This window comes from Bufo bufo, chromosome 9 (genome assembly GCF_905171765.1).
Source record: "Bufo bufo chromosome 9, aBufBuf1.1, whole genome shotgun sequence".
Classification (NCBI taxonomy): domain Eukaryota; kingdom Metazoa; phylum Chordata; class Amphibia; order Anura; family Bufonidae; genus Bufo; species Bufo bufo.
In genome coordinates this window covers 106,083,877-106,102,538 of record NC_053397.1, presented here as the reverse complement: position 1 = coordinate 106,102,538, position 18,662 = coordinate 106,083,877, and the positions used below count along the sequence as shown (strand labels likewise).

At 42.5% G+C, this 18,662-nt stretch overlaps 1 protein-coding gene across 1 annotated transcript in view; it reads right to left on the bottom strand.

Annotated features, from left to right (window-relative positions):
- The window catches only part of COLGALT2 (collagen beta(1-O)galactosyltransferase 2), a 175,064-nt gene that overhangs the window by 7,325 nt on the left and 149,077 nt on the right, over nucleotides 1-18,662 (bottom strand). Inside the window, exons 9-11 of the mRNA XM_040408284.1 lie at nucleotides 12,488-12,620; nucleotides 12,195-12,322; nucleotides 130-336 (exon numbers count right to left, since the gene is read on the bottom strand). Coding sequence (XP_040264218.1) covers nucleotides 130-336; nucleotides 12,195-12,322; nucleotides 12,488-12,620 — 468 coding nt within the window. The remainder of the gene's footprint in view (nucleotides 1-129; nucleotides 337-12,194; nucleotides 12,323-12,487; nucleotides 12,621-18,662) is intronic.

Genomic DNA, 18,662 nt, shown 5'->3' with positions numbered 1-18,662 from the left:
GTATTGGAAATTCACTGGAAATTCGTGAAGGAATCTGAATTTCTATGCAGTGGCACCTGTCTCAGCATAGTTTACCTGTATTAAGCTACATTTCACATAGTATTTCCTTCTGTGTGTGAATATACTTACACTGGATGCTTGTTATACATGACTGGAAGAAATTCATCCACTGGTAACATCTTGCCCAAGGGATCAGCATTAATTAATTTTTGTGCTCCCTTCTGTGAGATGGCATAACCCAGCGTCCAATATGAATAATCCGCTTCAACCAAATTCATTACATTTGGAACCGCTTTTTCTGGACGTTGCACTTGCATTCTTTTCCTTCCTATGTAGCTATTAAGGCAGAATAAGAGCCTGGATTAGCACTATAAATTACCATTGGATTATGACAGTAAAAGAATGCAGCTCCCAAATTACAAAGATATATACAGTATTTGAAATACACAATACAGTATATTAAAGCGGCTCAGTCACCCGTATCAACCGTACTGTGCCAGGCATATAGCCTGGTAGGGTTGATCCATCTGAGTTAAACGATACCTTTCTTATGTCCGTCGATAGTATGGTTTCAGAGAAATGTTAAACTTTTTAAATTATGCAAATCAGCCATTCGAGCACTGCTCCAGCAACGCCCCTCTGCTTTTAATCACGCCCCCTTTTCCATTAGAGTGACAGCGCTAGCACAGGACAGAGCTAGCACAGCACAACAAGAAGGAGGTCTCGCCCTATGGCAGTGAACAGAAATCATAGCATGGTCCGAAAATGCAAGTTTATGAGGCAGTTGGGGGAGACAGATATTGGCCCAACAAGTAACATAGTAGCATAGTATAAAGGGCCGAAAAAAGACATTTGTTCATCCAGTTCGGCCTGTTATCCTGCAAGTTAATCCAAAGGAAGGCAAAAGAAAACTGTGAGGTAGAAGCCAATTTTCCTCATTTAAGGGGGGAAAAATTCCTTCCCAACTCCATTCAGGCAATCAGAATAACTCCCTGGATCAACGACCCATCTCTAGGACTATAACCTGTAATATTATTACACTCCAGAAATACATCCAGGCCCAGCTTGAACTCTTTTAGTGAACTCACCATCACCACCTGTAGCTGGCCAGCTAAGACCTGTCCTAGGTTGCCAGTATAGCTTATATGTGTATACAGCTAAACCTGCCAATAGCCTTAATACAGTTCCTATGTTTATGTGTTAAAGACAAAAGCAGAGTTATTTACTGTGACATCATATTTTGGATGTCATATTACTGTTATATTTTGTGTTCACAGAAGCAGAAAAAGATAATATGCCTTTAAGATCCATTTGGTAATGTAAGGTAAGCTCAGTGACACAGCAGAAACAATAGAAAGTATAGTGTTAATCTGTTGTTGCTGGGCAGAAGTCTAGACCAATCACAGCCAGCTTCTCACACAGCAAGAGTTTTCACCAATCACAGCCAGCCTCACACACAGCCTGTCTGGGAATTACCCCAGCTCCTGCTGCTAGAATCATTATTCACCAGAGACAGTAGCTGAAGAGACATTCACTCCACTGAGAGCTGAGTTTTATGGGAACAAGAGGCCAATATAGGTATTTAAAACAAGTTATATAATGTTCATATTGTTAGTATTGTGTTTAGAACTGTATACTGAACTAGATATATATTTGTTTACTTACAGTTCCACCAATTGCAACCAAACAAATTCAATTGCAAAGTACAAATTCAAATTGCAAGCTACAGTTGCAAACTACTACAAATAACATACAAACATATTGCAATCCAAATTGCATACAACCATACCAGATCATACTCAACTAATCTGCAAATAGTCACTGCTAACTGCATACTGCGAGTGAACTATTAATTAGACCTCAGATATACCTCTCAGAGAGATCATAATGTGCTTAAATAACTTAAAGTGAGAGTACAGATAATCAAGAGAGAAATATATCCACCATTTTATGTTGAATGACAAGATTGAACAGTTGAACCACCATCTTATGCATACCGCCATTTTGTGATATCTTTTCAACACGTGTTATGTACATGGACTATCTGCTGCGGAGGCGGCAGTGTTATATATGAAGAAAAGTTGAAGTTAATAAAGAAGTTATTTGAAGCATTTGGTGTGCTCTTTAAACCTACTGTTTCCATAGAACGATGCTAGAGGAATTACAGAGTAATAGACAGTCTGGTTAGACTAAAAGTCAAGATATCAAAATTCTTCTAATGCCACAGCGCAAAAAGCACTTCATAGTGCTGCGCCTGCCATACCACCTTCTCAGGCAGAGATTTCCATAGTCTACCTGCTCTTACCGTAAAGAATCCTCTTCTATGTTTGTGTACAAACCTTCTTTCCTCCAGACACAGAGGATGTCCCCTCGTCACAGTCACAGTCCTGGGGATAAATAGATGATGAAGCCATGCTGATATGGCGTTATTTGCTTATTTCCGTTGAGATGATAAGAACATAGTCCTACCACTTTACAAATTGCTAGTCAGACCACACATGGAGTACTGTGTACAGTTCTGGGCTCCTGTGAACAAGGCAGACATAGCAGAGCTGGAGAGGGTTCAAAGGAGGGCAACTAAAGTAATAACTGGAATGGGGGGACTATAGTACCCTGAAAGATTATCAAAATTAGGGTTATTCACTTTAGAAAAAAGACGACTAAGGGGAGATCTAATTACTATGTATAAATATATCAAGGGTCAGTACAGAGATCTATCCCATCATCTATTTATCCCCAGGACTGTGACTGTGATGAGGGGACATCCTCTGCGTCTGGAGGAAAGAAGGTTTGTACACAAACATAGAAGAGGTTTCTTTACGGTAAGAGCAGTGAGACTATGGAACACTCTGCCTGAGGTGGTGGTGATGGTGAGTACAATAAAGGAATTCAAGAGGGGCCTGGATGTATTTCTGGAGCGTAATAATATTACAGGCTATAGCTACTAGAGAGGGGTCGTTGATCCAGGGAGTTATTCTGATTGCCTGATTGGAGTCGGGAAGGTATTTTTTATTCCCCTAAAGTGGGAAAAATTGGCTTCTACCTCACAGTTTTTTTTTTTGCCTTCCTCTGGATCAACTTGTAGGATGACAGGCCGAACTGAATGAACAAATGTCTTTTTTTGGCCTTATGTACTATGTTACTATGTATTTATTGTCTTTACAGTTCTATTTATCCACATTGGTTTCCTCTTGTTCCTTAACCTTTTATTTCCATAAGGTATGTACCTCTCACAATTAGATTTTAGGATGCTTTCCAAAATATCCCAATTTGTGGCTGTATTTTTATTTTTGAGGACTTTGTCCCAGTTAGTTGGCCTAACTAACTGGGACAAAGTCCTCAAAAATAAAAATACAGCCACAAAATGGGATATATCATGGCCTCTCTTAGTTGGCTAAATTTAGCTTTTTTGAAGTTTGGTATTTTTGTTCCTCCCTGAAGAAACATTTTTTTGAATGACAATTGGAAGGTTATTACTTTATAGTCACTATTTCCCAGGTGTCCCCCAACCTGCACGTCTGTTGTTCTGTCAGGTCTATTGGTTAATACTAAGTCTCGTATGGCCGTCCCTCTAGTCGGGTCCTGAACCAGTTGGGAGAGGAAATTGTCTTTGGTTATTGCCAAGGATCTGTTTCCTTTATGAGATATACAAGTTTCAGTTTCCCAGTCTATATCTGGGTAGTTGAAGTCCCCCATAATAACCACCTCATTATGATTTGCCGTCTCGTCTATCTCGTTTAGTAGTAGAATTTCTGTGGACTCTGGTATATTAGGTGGTTTATAATAAACTCCAACTAGTATTTTATTATTGTTTTTGCCTCCATGTATTTCTACCCACAGTGACTCCACATGTTCATGTCCCTCACTTATGTCTTCTCGGACTGTGGGCTTTAGACAGGACTTTACATAAAGGCAGACACCTCCCCCTCTCCGGTTTTGACGATCCTTTCTAAACAGACTGTAACCTTGTACATTAACTGCCCAGTCATAGCTATCATCCAGCCATGTCTCAGTTATTCCCACTATGTCATAGTCCTCCTCACACATCACTAATTCCAGTTCCCCAGTTTTATTAGTCAGGCTTCTGGCATTATTATACATACATTTAAGAGGTTTATTTATATTTTTTACCCTAAATCTTTTCTTGTGAACTGTTCCCTCCTTTCATTCCTCCCCCGGTTCCATTACCTTGGCCCATGTCTCTATCTTCACTATCTTCCCCTCCAATAATGTAATTACCCTCCCCCCCAGTCCCTAGTTTAAACACTCCTCCAACCTTCTAGCCATCTTCTCCCCCAACACAGCTGCCCCTTCCCAACTTAAAATGTATAATATGGATCACATCTACTCCAGCCAATGTACACGACACATGAGAATTCCCAATTCGTATAAGAGGGAAATGATAATGAGGGCGCCAAGGAGTTAAAGGGGTTGTCTAGGTAATTATTTAGACATTGGGGAAGATTAATCAAACTGGTGTAAAGTAAAACTGGCTACCTTTCATTTTGGACAGCTCCTGTGAAAACCGCTTCCCTGCCCTCCCAATGGCTCGAGTCTCTGGCATATTTCAACAGCTCAGCCAGTCCCTGCCTCCAGTGGAAATCCACCTTAGTGAATGGCTGAGCGGCCACTTCCTGCGTGTTGAGGAGTACCAGGAAGTAAAGACTGACTGGCGCACACTAACACAATAGAATAAGCTCACCTCACCAAGATCTAGAAAGCTAACTCTATGCGGATTGTCAGACATGTGGTTCAACAGAAACTGAAAAAGAAGTAGTCCAGCATTAGCATAGGACCCAGATAGCGCAGATGTTAATGCTTTGTTCCATCGAGCAAAGAACGTCTATATCCTCTATGAAACTCTAGTTACAGACCCTGTACCAGGGTTTCAATTATGGACTTTTTTATTGCTTGATGGAATAAAGTATGGACTTTATCTTGATCCTATGCTAGTGCTGGATTTTGTCGTTTTCTGTACAGACTGGAACTGCTCTAGGGAATCACTAGAATGAGAGCGGCCGGGGATTAGTGTGGAAGGTGAAGGGGGGTTAATTAAACCATACTGTGGCTTTTCTAAGTTGTAACGGTCGCGTACACACACACACAGGGGAGAAGGGAAGTGACCACTGCGCTCCACCCTTACCCCTGGCCCTGCCTACTTGCCTCGCGAGTCCTAATGACAGGGGACAACTGGACGGCAATCCCTAACTTGGAATAAGTGCAGGGGGGACAGACAGACAAATAACAGGACGTGAACGGACCGAGTCAATACCAGGAAAGCTACAAAGTACAAAGGATTAAGCAAATAATGGTCAGGAGAAGCCGGGGTCAAATACCAGGAGAGCAGAGAAGTACAAGAGGAGTCCTAAGAGAGTAGTCAGGTGGGAGCCAAGGTCACAATACCAGGACGGATGCGCAGTACAGGAGGATCAGGCAAAAGGATGGTCAAGGAACAGGATCAGGTAAGTATTCAGCAGTCCAACAAATAGCCAGGAACCTAGAAATTAACAGGCAACCTGTAGCCAGCAGGCTGCCTGTATTTATAGTGGGGAGTGAGGGTCATGTGACGTGGCCAGCGTCACATGACCGACAGACCAACCAGTAGAGCACCGAGTGATCAGCTCAGCGCTCAAGGCAGACTTAGGAGCAGGGAGCGACCCAGCTAGTAAAGCCGCCCTGGGAATGAGGTCAAACACAGATCCTCATTCCCAAAGCTAAGCAACAGGTCTGCGGGCGATGGGGGACCGAGTGCACCTTCGGAACCCCGTGACAGTACCCCCCCTTTTACGAGGGGGCCACCGGACCCAAGACTTCAGGCGATGGCTTTTCAGGGTGTTCTAAATGAAATTTACGAACAAGTCTAGGAGCATGAACCTCCCTGGCAGGTACCCAAGATCTCTCTTCAGGTCCATACCCCTTCCAGTGAATCAGGTACTGCAAGGAATTACGCACCTTCCGGACATCCACTATTTTAGACACCACATACTCAACAGCATCATTAACAAGAACCGGTGGAGGCGAGGCTTTTGATGGTACTACCGGTTCAAAATATTTTTTAAGCAGAGATTTATGGAACACATTATGAATGTGGAATGACTCGGGCAGCTCCAACCTAAAAGATACCGGGTTAATCACTTCCGTGATCTTATATGGTCCAATAAAACGAGGAGCAAATTTTTTAGAAGTTACCTTGAGAGATAGATTCTTGGAGGACAACCATACTTTATCCCCAACCTGAAAGTTTACCCCTCTTGAACGTCTCCTATCGGCCTTGAGTTTTTGAGAATATTGAGCCTTTTCTAGGTTCGATTGAACCTGGGCCCAAACTGTGCACAGTTCGGAGGAGAGTTTATCCGCTTCAGGGTTAGAGGAGGAGACGGACGACCCAGAATGAAAACGGGGATGAAAACCATGGTTACAAAAGAAAGGGGAGACCCCAGCGGAAGAATTGACACGGTTATTCAAAGCAAATTCAGCCAATGGAAGAAATTTCACCCATAATTGCTGGTCATCAGCAACATACGACCTCAAGAATTGTTCGACAGACTGATTAAGGCGTTCAGTCTGCCCATTACTCTCAGGGTGGTAGGCAGAGGAAAAAGACAATGAAATTTTACATTTTTGACAGAAGGCCCTCCAGAATTTGGACACAAACTGCACACCCCTGTCAGAAACAATATTTTCCGGGATACCATGCAATCGAACAATTTCTTTCACAAAAATAGACGCCAGGGTTTTGGTATTCGGGAGTTTAGACAGGGGAATGAAATGGACCATCTTGCTAAACCTATCCACCACTACCCACACTACAGTCTTACCCTCCGCCGGCGGTAGGTCAGTTATAAAGTCCATCGAGATATGGGACCAGGGTCTACTGGGAATGGGTAGGGGTCGTAGGTTACCAGCAGGGCGAGTCCTAGGTGTCTTGGACCTGGCACAAACCTCACAGGCTGACACATAGGACTTGACATCCCTAGTTAGAGTGGGCCACCAATAAGATCTAGAAACCAGATCCTTAGTGCCCTCAACACCCGGATGTCCACAAAAGGCAGAATCGTGACACTCACCCAACAGCTGGAGACAAAATTGTATGGGAACAAACAACTTATCTGTTGGGGTGGATACCGGTGCCAGATGTTGTTCCGACCTAATGCGAGCCGAGATATCTTGGGTAAGAGCTGCTAAGAAGATTTTTGCTGGTAGGATGGATTCAGGTGGTACCTCAGTAGGTTGAAAAGCCTGGAAGCTCCGAGATAATGCGTCCGCCTTCACATTTTTACTTCCCGGCCTGAACGTGATGGAAAAATCAAAACGAGTAAAAAACAGAGCCCATCTGGCTTGACGGGGATTCAACCTCTTAGCAGACTCGAGAAACATAAGGTTTTTATGGTCAGTGACAACAGTTACACAATGCCTTGCCCCCTCCAGAAAATGCCTCCACTCCTCAAATGCCCATTTAATGGCCAGCAGCTCCCTATTCCCTATGTCGTAGTTTCTCTCCGTGGGAGAGAATTTCCTGGAGAAGAAGGCACATGGTCTCAGATTAGTGAGGCTAGCAGGACCTTGTGAAAGGACTGCTCCTGCGCCGTCCTCGAACGCATCCACCTCTACAATAAAAGGTTTCTCCTGATCAGGCTGGATCAGAATGGGAGCGCTACTGAATGCCTTTTTTAATTTTTCAAATGAAGAAATGGCCTCAGTAGACCAATTCTCCAAATCCGCCCCTTTCTTAGTAAGGTCGGTCAACGGTTTAGCAATTACGGAAAAATTCATAATAAATTTACGATAGTAATTGGCGAAACCTAAGAACCGTTGTAAGGCCTTTAAGGATGAAGGTCTTACCCATTCCTTAATTGCTAGTACCTTACCAGGATCCATCTTGAAGGCGTGAGGAGTCAGAACATGCCCTAGAAACAGAATCTCCTGCACACCAAAGACACATTTCTCTTGTTTAGCGGATAGCTGATTCTCCCTCAACACCTCTAATACTTGTCTAACATGAGACACATGGGATTCGAAGTCAGGAGAGAATATCAAAATGTCGTCAAGATAGACTATAACAAATTTACCTAAGAACTCCCTAAGAATGTCATTCATGAAGTTTTGGAACACAGCTGTGGCATTGCTGAGTCCAAAAGGCATCACCTGATATTCAAAGTGTCCTACCGGAGTATTGAACGCCGTCTTCCATTCGTCTCCCTCCTTGATTCGGATTAGATTGTATGCCCCTTTCAGGTCAATTTTGGAAAACCAGGTTGCCCCCAGGACCTGGTTAAATAAATCCGGAATCAATGGGAGGGAGTATCTATTCTGGACAGTGATTTTATTTAATCTCCGGTAATCGATACATGGCCTAAGACCACCATCTTTTTTCTTAACGAAGAAAAACCCCGCCCCCATAGGAGAGACAGAAGGTCTAATATGCCCTTTACCAAGGCTCTCCTTAATATAATCTTCCATGGCCTTGCGTTCGGGCATAGAAAGATTATAAATTCGTCCTTTAGGAAACTTGGCCCCCTCTACTAGCTCTATGGTACAATCATAAGGTCTATGGGGGGGTAGAACCTCCGGGGTTGGTGATGAGAATACATCAGAATATTCCCTAACAACAGTGGGTAAAGTATTAGACTTTACTGAGACCCCAGCCTGTACCACGGACAAGCACGAGTCACACTTAGGCCCCCATCTCACCAACTCCCCATTGGACCAATCTATAGTGGGGTTATGTAGTTGGAGCCAAGGCAACCCTAGTACCACCTCAGCAGGTAGGTTCTCCAGGACTAGAAGCGAACATCTCTCTGAGTGGCACACACCCACGGTTAGAGAAATCTCTGAGGTACATAAGCTCACCGTACCACCAATAAGAGGAGTAGCATTAATAGCCATGACATGGATATGAGTTGGTAAGGCAAACATAGGAATACCCAATCTTACAGCATACTCAGAGTCAATAAAGCTAGCCGCTGAGCCAGAATCAATAAAGGCCTTACCCGGCCATTTATCTACTCCCAGAGAAATCGTAATGGGTACCGAAAGCTTACATTTAGAAAATTCAGGGTGTACCTGGTCTTTAGGTTGCCTTGCCTTAGGAGACTTGACAGAGAGGACCTTCTTAGGACACTGGTTGATCCAATGGTCAGAATCTCCACAGTAAAAGCATTCTCCACGTCTGCGGCGAAGATTCCCTCGGGTCATGCCAACCTGCATGGGTTCCTCGGTGGAGACCTCAGCATTGTCTCTGGGATAGGCCTCTGGCTGGACCACCATCTGGGAAGAGAACTGTTGTTCCTGTCGTCTCTCTCTAACCCGTCGGTCAAGTCGGACAACAAGGGTCATCATCTCCTCTAAGGTCTCTGGAAGTTGATAACTGACCAGAAGATCCTTTAATTTATCAGACAGACCTGACCTGAACTGACTCTTCAGGGCTGGTTCGTTCCATCCTGAGGGGACACACCACCTTCTGAATTGGGTGCAATAATCCTCCGCTGGTAAATTGCCCTGTCTAGTAGCCGTCTCGGCTACTAGAGCCCTGTCTGGTTCATCATAGAGGGTACCTAGGGCCTGAAAGAACCCCTCCACAGAATATAAACAACTGGCGCCAGCAGGTAAAGAGAACGCCCAGTCCTGGGGATCACCCTGTAATCGGGAAATGATAATGCCCACGCGTTGACTCTCGGGCCCAGAGGACACGGGGCGCAAACGGAAGTAAAGTTTGCAACTCTCCTTAAAAGAGAGAAACTTCTTCCGGTCTCCAGAAAAGGTTTCTGGGAGCTTAATCTGGGGCTCAAAATGCGGACTGGAGGCCTGAGGAGTGGAAGAGCCTTGCCCTAACTCAAAAGAGATGAGTCTTTCCCCTAACTCCTGCACCATCTGCGTCAGATTAGAGACATAGTCAGTCAGGGTCACCAGAGGATGTATAATACAGTGGTTATTGGGCCTGGTAATCTGTAACGGTCGCGTACACACACACACAGGGGAGAAGGGAAGTGACCACTGCGCTCCACCCTTACCCCTGGCCCTGCCTACTTGCCTCGCGAGTCCTAATGACAGGGGACAACTGGACGGCAATCCCTAACTTGGAATAAGTGCAGGGGTGACAGACAGACAAACAACAGGACGTGAACGGACCGAGTCAATACCAGGAAAGCTACAAAGTACAAAGGATTAAGCAAAGAATGGTCAGGAGAAGCCGGGGTCAAATACCAGGAGAGCAGAGAAGTACAAGAGGAGTCCTAAGAGAGTAGTCAGGTGGGAGCCAAGGTCACAATACCAGGACGGATGCGCAGTACAGGAGGATCAGGCAAAAGGATGGTCAAGGAACAGGATCAGGTAAGTATTCAGCAGTCCAACAAATAGCCAGGAACCTAGAAATTAACAGGCAACCTGTAGCCAGCAGGCTGCCTGTATTTATAGTGGGGAGTGAGGGTCATGTGACGTGGCCAGCGTCACATGACCGACAGACCAACCAGTAGAGCACCGAGTGATCAGCTCAGCGCTCAAGGCAGACTTAGGAGCAGGGAGCGACCCAGCTAGTAAAGCCGCCCTGGGAATGAGGTCAAACACAGATCCTCATTCCCAAAGCTAAGCAACAGGTCTGCGGGCGATGGGGGACCGAGTGCACCTTCGGAACCCCGTGACATAAGTCCTATTTATCACCTGGACAGTCCCTTTAACTCTCCATTTGATATTTGGTTGATCAAACAACATCTAATAACAATCATATTGCCAACAACCACAGTAAATCCACTGCATCTATAGAAATTTATAAAAAAATGTTAAAAAGTTACATTTCCAATGAAAAAGAGGAATGAACTACGCTGCTCGATAATACGGTAAGTACAAATCCTGCTGCTTTTTAAAGCTGGGTGCTCCAATTGTCCATATATATAGTCATCAAGATGGACATACAGCCAACACTTCATGAGCTGAGCCTGACTTGTTATTAAGAATGTGTCACTGAGAACCAAAGTCTGATGGACACATCACATGCATCACTTCTACACAATGTCAACCCTGGTCCATGGTTTAAGTCTATAAGGCAATGTCTGCTCTCCAGTTCTCAGCAGCTTTAGATACTATTGTCAGTAACACGCAGGGCGCTTTAACCACATGGCAAACAGTGCAACTGCACCTGGTCCAACAGAGCCAGGTCACTTGACTCATACCACCCTAGATCCGGTCGGACAGTCCTGGAATTCAGTTGCTGTTCCACAGTCCTGGGAGGGCTGCATCAGGTCCTGATTTCAACCATATCTGCATCCCGAGGATAGAGATACATGGGAATACAATGGTGTTCACTCTCCAGCAGGCAGTCACTATCCAGTCTTCTGAGACTAAGGGGGCAATATTACTATGTGGGGGCACTAAGGAAACACAGTATTGTGAAGGGTGCACTAAGGGGGAATAACCACTGTTTGGGTGCACTAAGGGGGCATTCTACTATGTGGGGTCACTAAAGGGACAGCACTATTGTGACTGAAACACTAAGAGATCATTGTTAGTGTGTGGGGGCACTAAGGGAGCATTACTACTTTATGTGGGTAAGATAGCATTCTGTTGTAAAGGGGACACTAAAGGGAATAACTATTTTGTGGGGGCAAAATCGAGGCGATTAAATTTCTGCACTGGGCCCACCAATATGTTAAAATGGCCCATATGGATGTCAGAGATACTGGTACCAGCTGCAGACCATATGGCTGGCAATTAATAGGTTGCCATTTTTATCTGGGCTAAGAAACTATAATTATGGTATATCTTGTCACTGCAGCCAGCTCGGTAAGTCTACTTACTGAATACACAAGTAATATGTCTGAAAATCAGAGACTGAACATGGGTCTAATGATTCAGACTAGGACCATCGAAGATACCAATGACACTACTAGTTAAACACACAGTCAGTTCCCAATTACTGTATGAAGCAGAACTAAAGCTGTCATTTTTCTGAGAACAATACAATATTTTTTTGTTTATTCTAATTAATAATTGGTTGTAATTTGTTAATAGATGTAATGATTATTTGATTGAGGTGACTTCATATTTGATAGGAGTTTTTCTTATTTAGTGTATAATGAAAGACAACAGTTTTCAAGCTAAAAATGATAAGATGTGCTTGATGCATTATTTTAACCTTGTCTTTGAATTCCTCATTCTTCACATACATGGGGATCACAATCCTGTAAAATGCAGCTACTTACACTAAATCCCAGTCCAGAGCAGCTGTTTCAATGTCATTTATGAGTTTTATGAGTTTTCTCTTAAACTGATGTTCAAATCGTACATCATCTTCTATCACCAGGGCTTTCTCAAGGCCTCGATCAACCACCTAGAACAATATGGTCGGGAAGAGCGTCACCAGAGATGGTAGAACAGGAGTATTAGGAACTCGTTAGATTTTTCATACTCTGATTTGCAGTTACTTAATATGATATATGCTAAAGAACTGAAGGAAAGATAATATAAAAAATATGTGCCATTTCTCAGCACTTACCTCTTTCCATACGTAATAATGACTGAGGAAGCATCCTATTTCACCCCTGGTTAGTGTTCTCTCGGAGTAGGGGTCTTGGTATCCAGGTAAGACATCGATATTTAGAGTCTTAAGCTGACTTGTATTAAGGGCCCTGAAAGAAAATGGACACAAGATGATTACATGAGAAAATCATTATTTGCTGTTACAGTATACCTATGGCCATATACCGTAATGTCACAGCATTGCGCTGCTAGAGCTGCATATACAGTACAGCAATACATATTTCCAGAACCACAAGTGTCACTATCGTTTCTTCGCCCTTAAAATACTGAATAGCGCCATTGATTGTTCAGTGCTGTAGCTACAAGGGCCCGGGAATGTGCTCCATACACACGCTGCTTCCTGTTTTCTTAACACGTTCTCATGTTTGGATGGGGACAGAGCTCTGTTATTTGGTGATTAGGAGAGGCCAGACACTGGAGATAGTCGGGCAGGCAAGACAATCTTCACTATGCTTCAAAGAAAAACTTTTTTTTTTTTTCAATTTCAAGCATTTTAAGAAACAGCAGTAATGTAGTCTACTACAAGCACTGCCTTTACAGGAGCTGCACAGTTAAGTCTACTTTCACACTGGCGTTTTGGCTTTCCGTTTGTGAGATCCCTTCAGGGCTCTCACAAGCGGTCCAAAACGGATCAGTTTGCATTCTAATGCATTCTGAATGGAAAAGGATCCGATCAGAATGCATCAGTTTGCCTCTGTTCCGTCTCCATTCCGCTCTGGAGACGGACACCAAAACGCTGCTTGCAGCGTTTTGGTGTCCGTTTGATGAAACTGGCACACAATGTAAGTCAATGGGGACGGATCCGTTTTCACTGACACAATCTGGCACAATAGAAAACGTATCCGTCCTCCATTGACTTTCAATGGTGTTCAAGACGTGGCTATGTTACAGATAATACAAACGGATCCGTTCTGAACGGATGCAGACGGCTGTAATATCTGAACGGATCCGTCTATGACGGATCCGCACAAAACGCAAGTGTGAAAGTAGCCTTAGTCTGCAGTGACGGCATCATTGCATGATTACGGCCACTCTCCTCTTTTATAATTGAGAGAGCACAAGCTCTATAAATGCTGAACATGCTGGAAGGAATTTGGAGATTATTTTCAAGATGTCACTTTATTCACAGACATCAGATATATTTAGATTATTATTATTGCACACTATAGGAAAAAGCGTCAGCCTCTCTGGTGGCCAGGACCATCGGAGCGCACATAGGCTAGTGCTTCTTCCTATATTGTGCAAGCACGACCACCACTGATGGATTGCAGGGTGGTCTGTATCCATGGAAACGAGCAGTGTATAATATGATAGAAAAATGAATCCAGCCAGCAAAGGAAGCAATATGGATAATAACAATATATTAGTAAGTGCCTTGTATTAACTTTCTCTACATGATAAATGCCATTTGCTGAAGTGAGACAACCCCTTTAACTGTTCTTCTGTGGGACTGGTACTTTCACTTTCTCTTTGTGCCGGTCATCTTATTTCTAAACTACTATGAGGTCATAAACACTTATTGTATCCACATTCTTATCATAAAATAAGAACTGAGCTATATTGAGTGTTTATAAGGTCAGCTCCCCAACTGATGGAAAAGAAATCAAGAAAATCCAGAATCTGCTACTAGAGCATCTCAGCTATGTACAGAAAAAAGGGCTCCATATTTGTTTTGATAGTATTTGGTTTTGCCTTTCTAGGAACTATTTTTGGTTTGATGAAAATAACTATGTCCAGTATACGGGGATGGCTATGGGGCGAAATTTGCCCCCAGTTTAACCATCCTGTATGTCGAAAACTGGGAGAAAAAAATTATGTAAAAGAATCCATATTTAGACAAAATTTTTATGTATTAATGGCAATAAATATAATTAGAAATTTCTAGATTTGGAAATCTTCAAGGAAGGGAATAAGTTATCCACTCATAATTATTTTAAACATAAATAGTGGCAGCTTCTGTTCATGTCTTGAATTCTATTCTATTTTTTATTAAAGGCTACATTTTTTTTTCATTAACCACCTCCCGTCCACCCATAGACTATAAACGTCCGGGAGGTGGTTCTCTATCTCTGAATGGACGTTTTAAAATGTCCATTCAGAGATCGCAGCTGCACGCTAATCGTGCAGCTGCTGAAGGGTTGCCCACTGTGAGTGACAGCAGGGCAACCCTTAGAGAAGGCAGGGATAGTTCCCAGGTGTCCCTGCCTTCTAGATCGCTGTATACACAGCGCTTACCGAGCGCTGTGTATATAGAGCAGGAAGTGCTATGCGCTTCCTGTTCTGGCCCGGCGGTCTTGTGACCGCCGGAGTCGGGTGAGTGCAGGAGCTGTGAGGTCTTCTACAGACCTCGATCAGCCCTGCACTGAGGCTGTACAGCACAGTATAGTGCTATATAGCCTCTCTGGGGGGTGTATTTCCACTGAAACTGGGGCTACTATGTCAGCCCCAGTTACAGGAGAAATCAATAGTGGAAAAAAAAATAAAGTGAAGTTAAATGTCCCCCAGAGGTCTTGTATGACCTTAAGGGGGATGCACAGTGTAAAATAAAAAATAAAAAAATAAAGTGTTAAAATAAAAAAATAGAAAAAGGTTTCACATGTAAAAAAATAAAATAATCCCCAAGTAAGGAATAAAATAAAAAGTTAAAAATAGAAAAAAATTAATAAAATACATATTTGGTATTGCCGCGTCCGTGACGGTCGGCTCTATAAATATTTCACATGATCCACCCAGTCCGATAAACACCTTAAAAAATAAAAACTGTGTAAAAAAAAAAAAAATTTGTCACCTTACACCACAAAAAGTGCAACACCAAGTGATCAAAAAGGCCTATGTCCCACAAAATGGTACCAATAAAACCGTCACCTCATTCCGCAAAAAATGAGCCCCTACATAAGAAAATCATTAAATAAATAAAAAAAACTATAGCTCTTAGAACATGGAGACACAAAAACATAATTTTTTTGGTTTCAAAAATGCTATTATTGTGTTAAAGTAAAAAAAAAAAAAAAAAGTATACATATTAGGTATCTCCGCGTCCGTAACAACCAGCTCTATAAAAATATGACATGACCTAACCCATCGGGTGAACACTGTAAAAAAAAAAAAATGTGTCGAAAAAAGCCATCTTTGCCACCTTACATCACAAAAAGTGCAACACCAAGTGATCGAAACGGCCTATGTCCAACAAAATGGTACCAATAAAACAGTCACCTCATTCCGCAAAAAATGAGCCCCTACATAAGAAAATCATTTAAAAAATAAAAACTATAGCTCTCAGAACATGGACACATTAAAACATAATTTTTTTGTTTCAAAAATGCTATTATTGTGTAAAACTTAAATAAATAGGAAAAAGTATACATATTAGGTATCGCCACGTCCGTAACGATCTGCTCTATAAAAATGTCACTTGACCAAACCCATCAGGTGAACGCTGTAAAAATAAATAAATAAAAACTGTGCTAAAACAACAAATTTTTTTGTCACCCTGCCACATAAAGTGTTATAATGAATGATCAAAAAAAACATATGTACCCAAAAATATTACCAATAAAATTGGCACCTTATCCCCTAGTTTCCAAAATGGGGCACTTTTTTAGAGTTTCTACTGTAAGGGTGCATCAGGGGGGCATCAAATGGGAGATGGCATCTAAAAACCATGTGGCGCTCTTTTTCTTCTGAGCCCTGCCGTGTGCCCATACAGCAGTTTATGACCACATGTGGGGTGTTTCTGTAAACCACTGAATCTGGGTAATAAATGATGAATTTTGTTTGTTGGTTAACTCTCGATGTGTTAAAGAAAAAATTTGATTAAAGTGGAAAATCTGCCAAAAAAGTGAAATTTGAAAATTTGATCTCCATTTTTCTTTAATTCTTGTGGAACGCCTAAAGGGTTAACAAAGTTCGTAAAATCAGTTTTAAGTAACTTGAGGGGTGTTGTTTCTACAATGGGGTCATTTATGGGGGTATCCACTATGTAAGCCCCACAAAGTGAATTCAGACTTGAACTGGTCCTTAAAAAGTGGGTTTTGGCAATTTTCTTAAATATTTTAAGAATTGCTTCGAAACTTCTAAGCCTTCTAATAAAATTACATTTCCAAAATGATGCCAACATATAGTAGACATATGGGGAATGTTAAGTAATAAATCTTTTATGAGGTACCACTTTCTGTTTTAAAAGCCGAGAAATTGAAATTTTGAAAATTGAGAATTTCCCCAAATTTTTGGTAAATTTGGGATTTTTTGATTTAATAAAGGTGAAATATATTGACTCAAATTTATGACTATCATGAATACAATGTGTCACGAGAAAACAATCTCTGAATGGCTTGGATAAGTAAAAGCGTTCCAAAGTTATTACCACATAAAGTGAGATATGTCAGATTTGCAAAATTAGGCCTGGTCAGGAAGGGGGAAAATGGCCCAGATGTGAAATGGTTAAAGGCTTTATGGACTCTGGATTCTTCCTGTACTGACGCTATACTGGTGTTCCCTGCATGTCCATGCGCCCTATGGAAAGGCACAGCTGGACGGTTGTCACACTACAGATGTAAATAGTGTAAGAAGGTACAAGGAATCATCGTGGATGTTAGGTATGTGTCACCAAGGTTCCTGGCCTCGGTGGAGTAAGAGACGGTTTTTATGTGTCAGCAGCAGTTGCTGTTTGACACCTTGATACTTAGTATGGCTGTAAAAGCTGATTCTGGACGGCTCTTACTGGGAGTAGTCAAAGTGCTGGGTGAGTGACTACTCCCCATGTTCAAGGCCGGGTTTTGCCAGGCATAAAAACCAGCCAGCACTGCCAGGTGAGGAGGATTACCTCCGTCTGACAGTGGAGCTCAGGGGGTCTGTGTGCTGTGATCTGAGGGCTGTGTTGGGATCTGCGGCTTGAGCTGGGCTGGAGGGCTCAGGCCCCTGTGAGGGCGAATAGGCCGCCTAACGCCTGCCTGTGGACTTGACAAAGCAGAACTTCTAACAGGGTGTGAAGTAACACCCAGGAGAAAAGGTGACTGTTTTGTATATTAACGTTTCATGTGTGTGAACGATCACCAAGCAACTTGTGTTTTTGTTCTGCATTCACGTGTGAATAAACACTGATGTTTTGAACCAAGAACTTGTACTTTGCCTCTGTGCTGCACCCGCTAATTCTAACTATCAGAGCGAATCCCCACAATAGTTACACCGCAGCAGATAGTTGTCACTATTACTCGTGGATTTAAAATATTTCAGGAGGACAGTGACAGAGATTTTTAGAAAGGAAATACAACTATGAACAAGTAGAAGTTTCTTTCATGTACTGGTCCTAGTAGTGAATTGAGTGGTCACCATCCTCCTTACGCTAACCCTATATTTATTACCAAACATTCCAGAGAGGCTTTAAAGGTAGAACAAACTGTTGAAAAGAATTGGCACCTAGTTCAAAGTGACCTAGTGGTAGGAAACTTGGTGCCAGCTCAACCACAAATAGTTTTTTGGGGAGGGGTGATAATATTAAGGATATGCTAACCAAAAGCTACAGTAAATATGTGGATACACAAAAGGTGAGGGGATTAAATGTGTTGGGGGCTGTAACTGTAAAGCTTGTAAAACTGCTGGATCTTGAAACAAAATTACACCTGTTGTTTTATTTAGGGGGTGGATGCAGATAAGAAATTTAAGGTGAGGGATTTGACCTGTGGTCCTAAAAATGGCATTTATGTTTTGGAATATCCGACAGCAAATGTTATATGGGACAGATGAAGACCCGTATTAGGGAACATTGTACCAACATACGAAAAGGGCTTATCTCCAACAGCGTGTCGGCACAATTTAAGGAACACCATGGGAAGGATTTTGGTTTTGTACACTTGATGTACTTACACCATGTAGGCAAATGGCTAGTGTTGATGGGGTTAACCTTTCCAATATAATGAGTATACAGACTTTTGTTGACCTTGCCCCACACAAAGCTGGAAGGAGGTGAAACCCTCAGCATTCATTATGGCACTTTATTGAAGCACGTTTTAAATGTCTTTTATGAGTATTTAATAAACCAATCAGCTTTAACCTTTTCCATTTGTTCTTCATATATGTCCTCTTCCTCTCTATAAGTTGATCAGCTGACAGGTTTGTGATCTGGAATCTGCAGA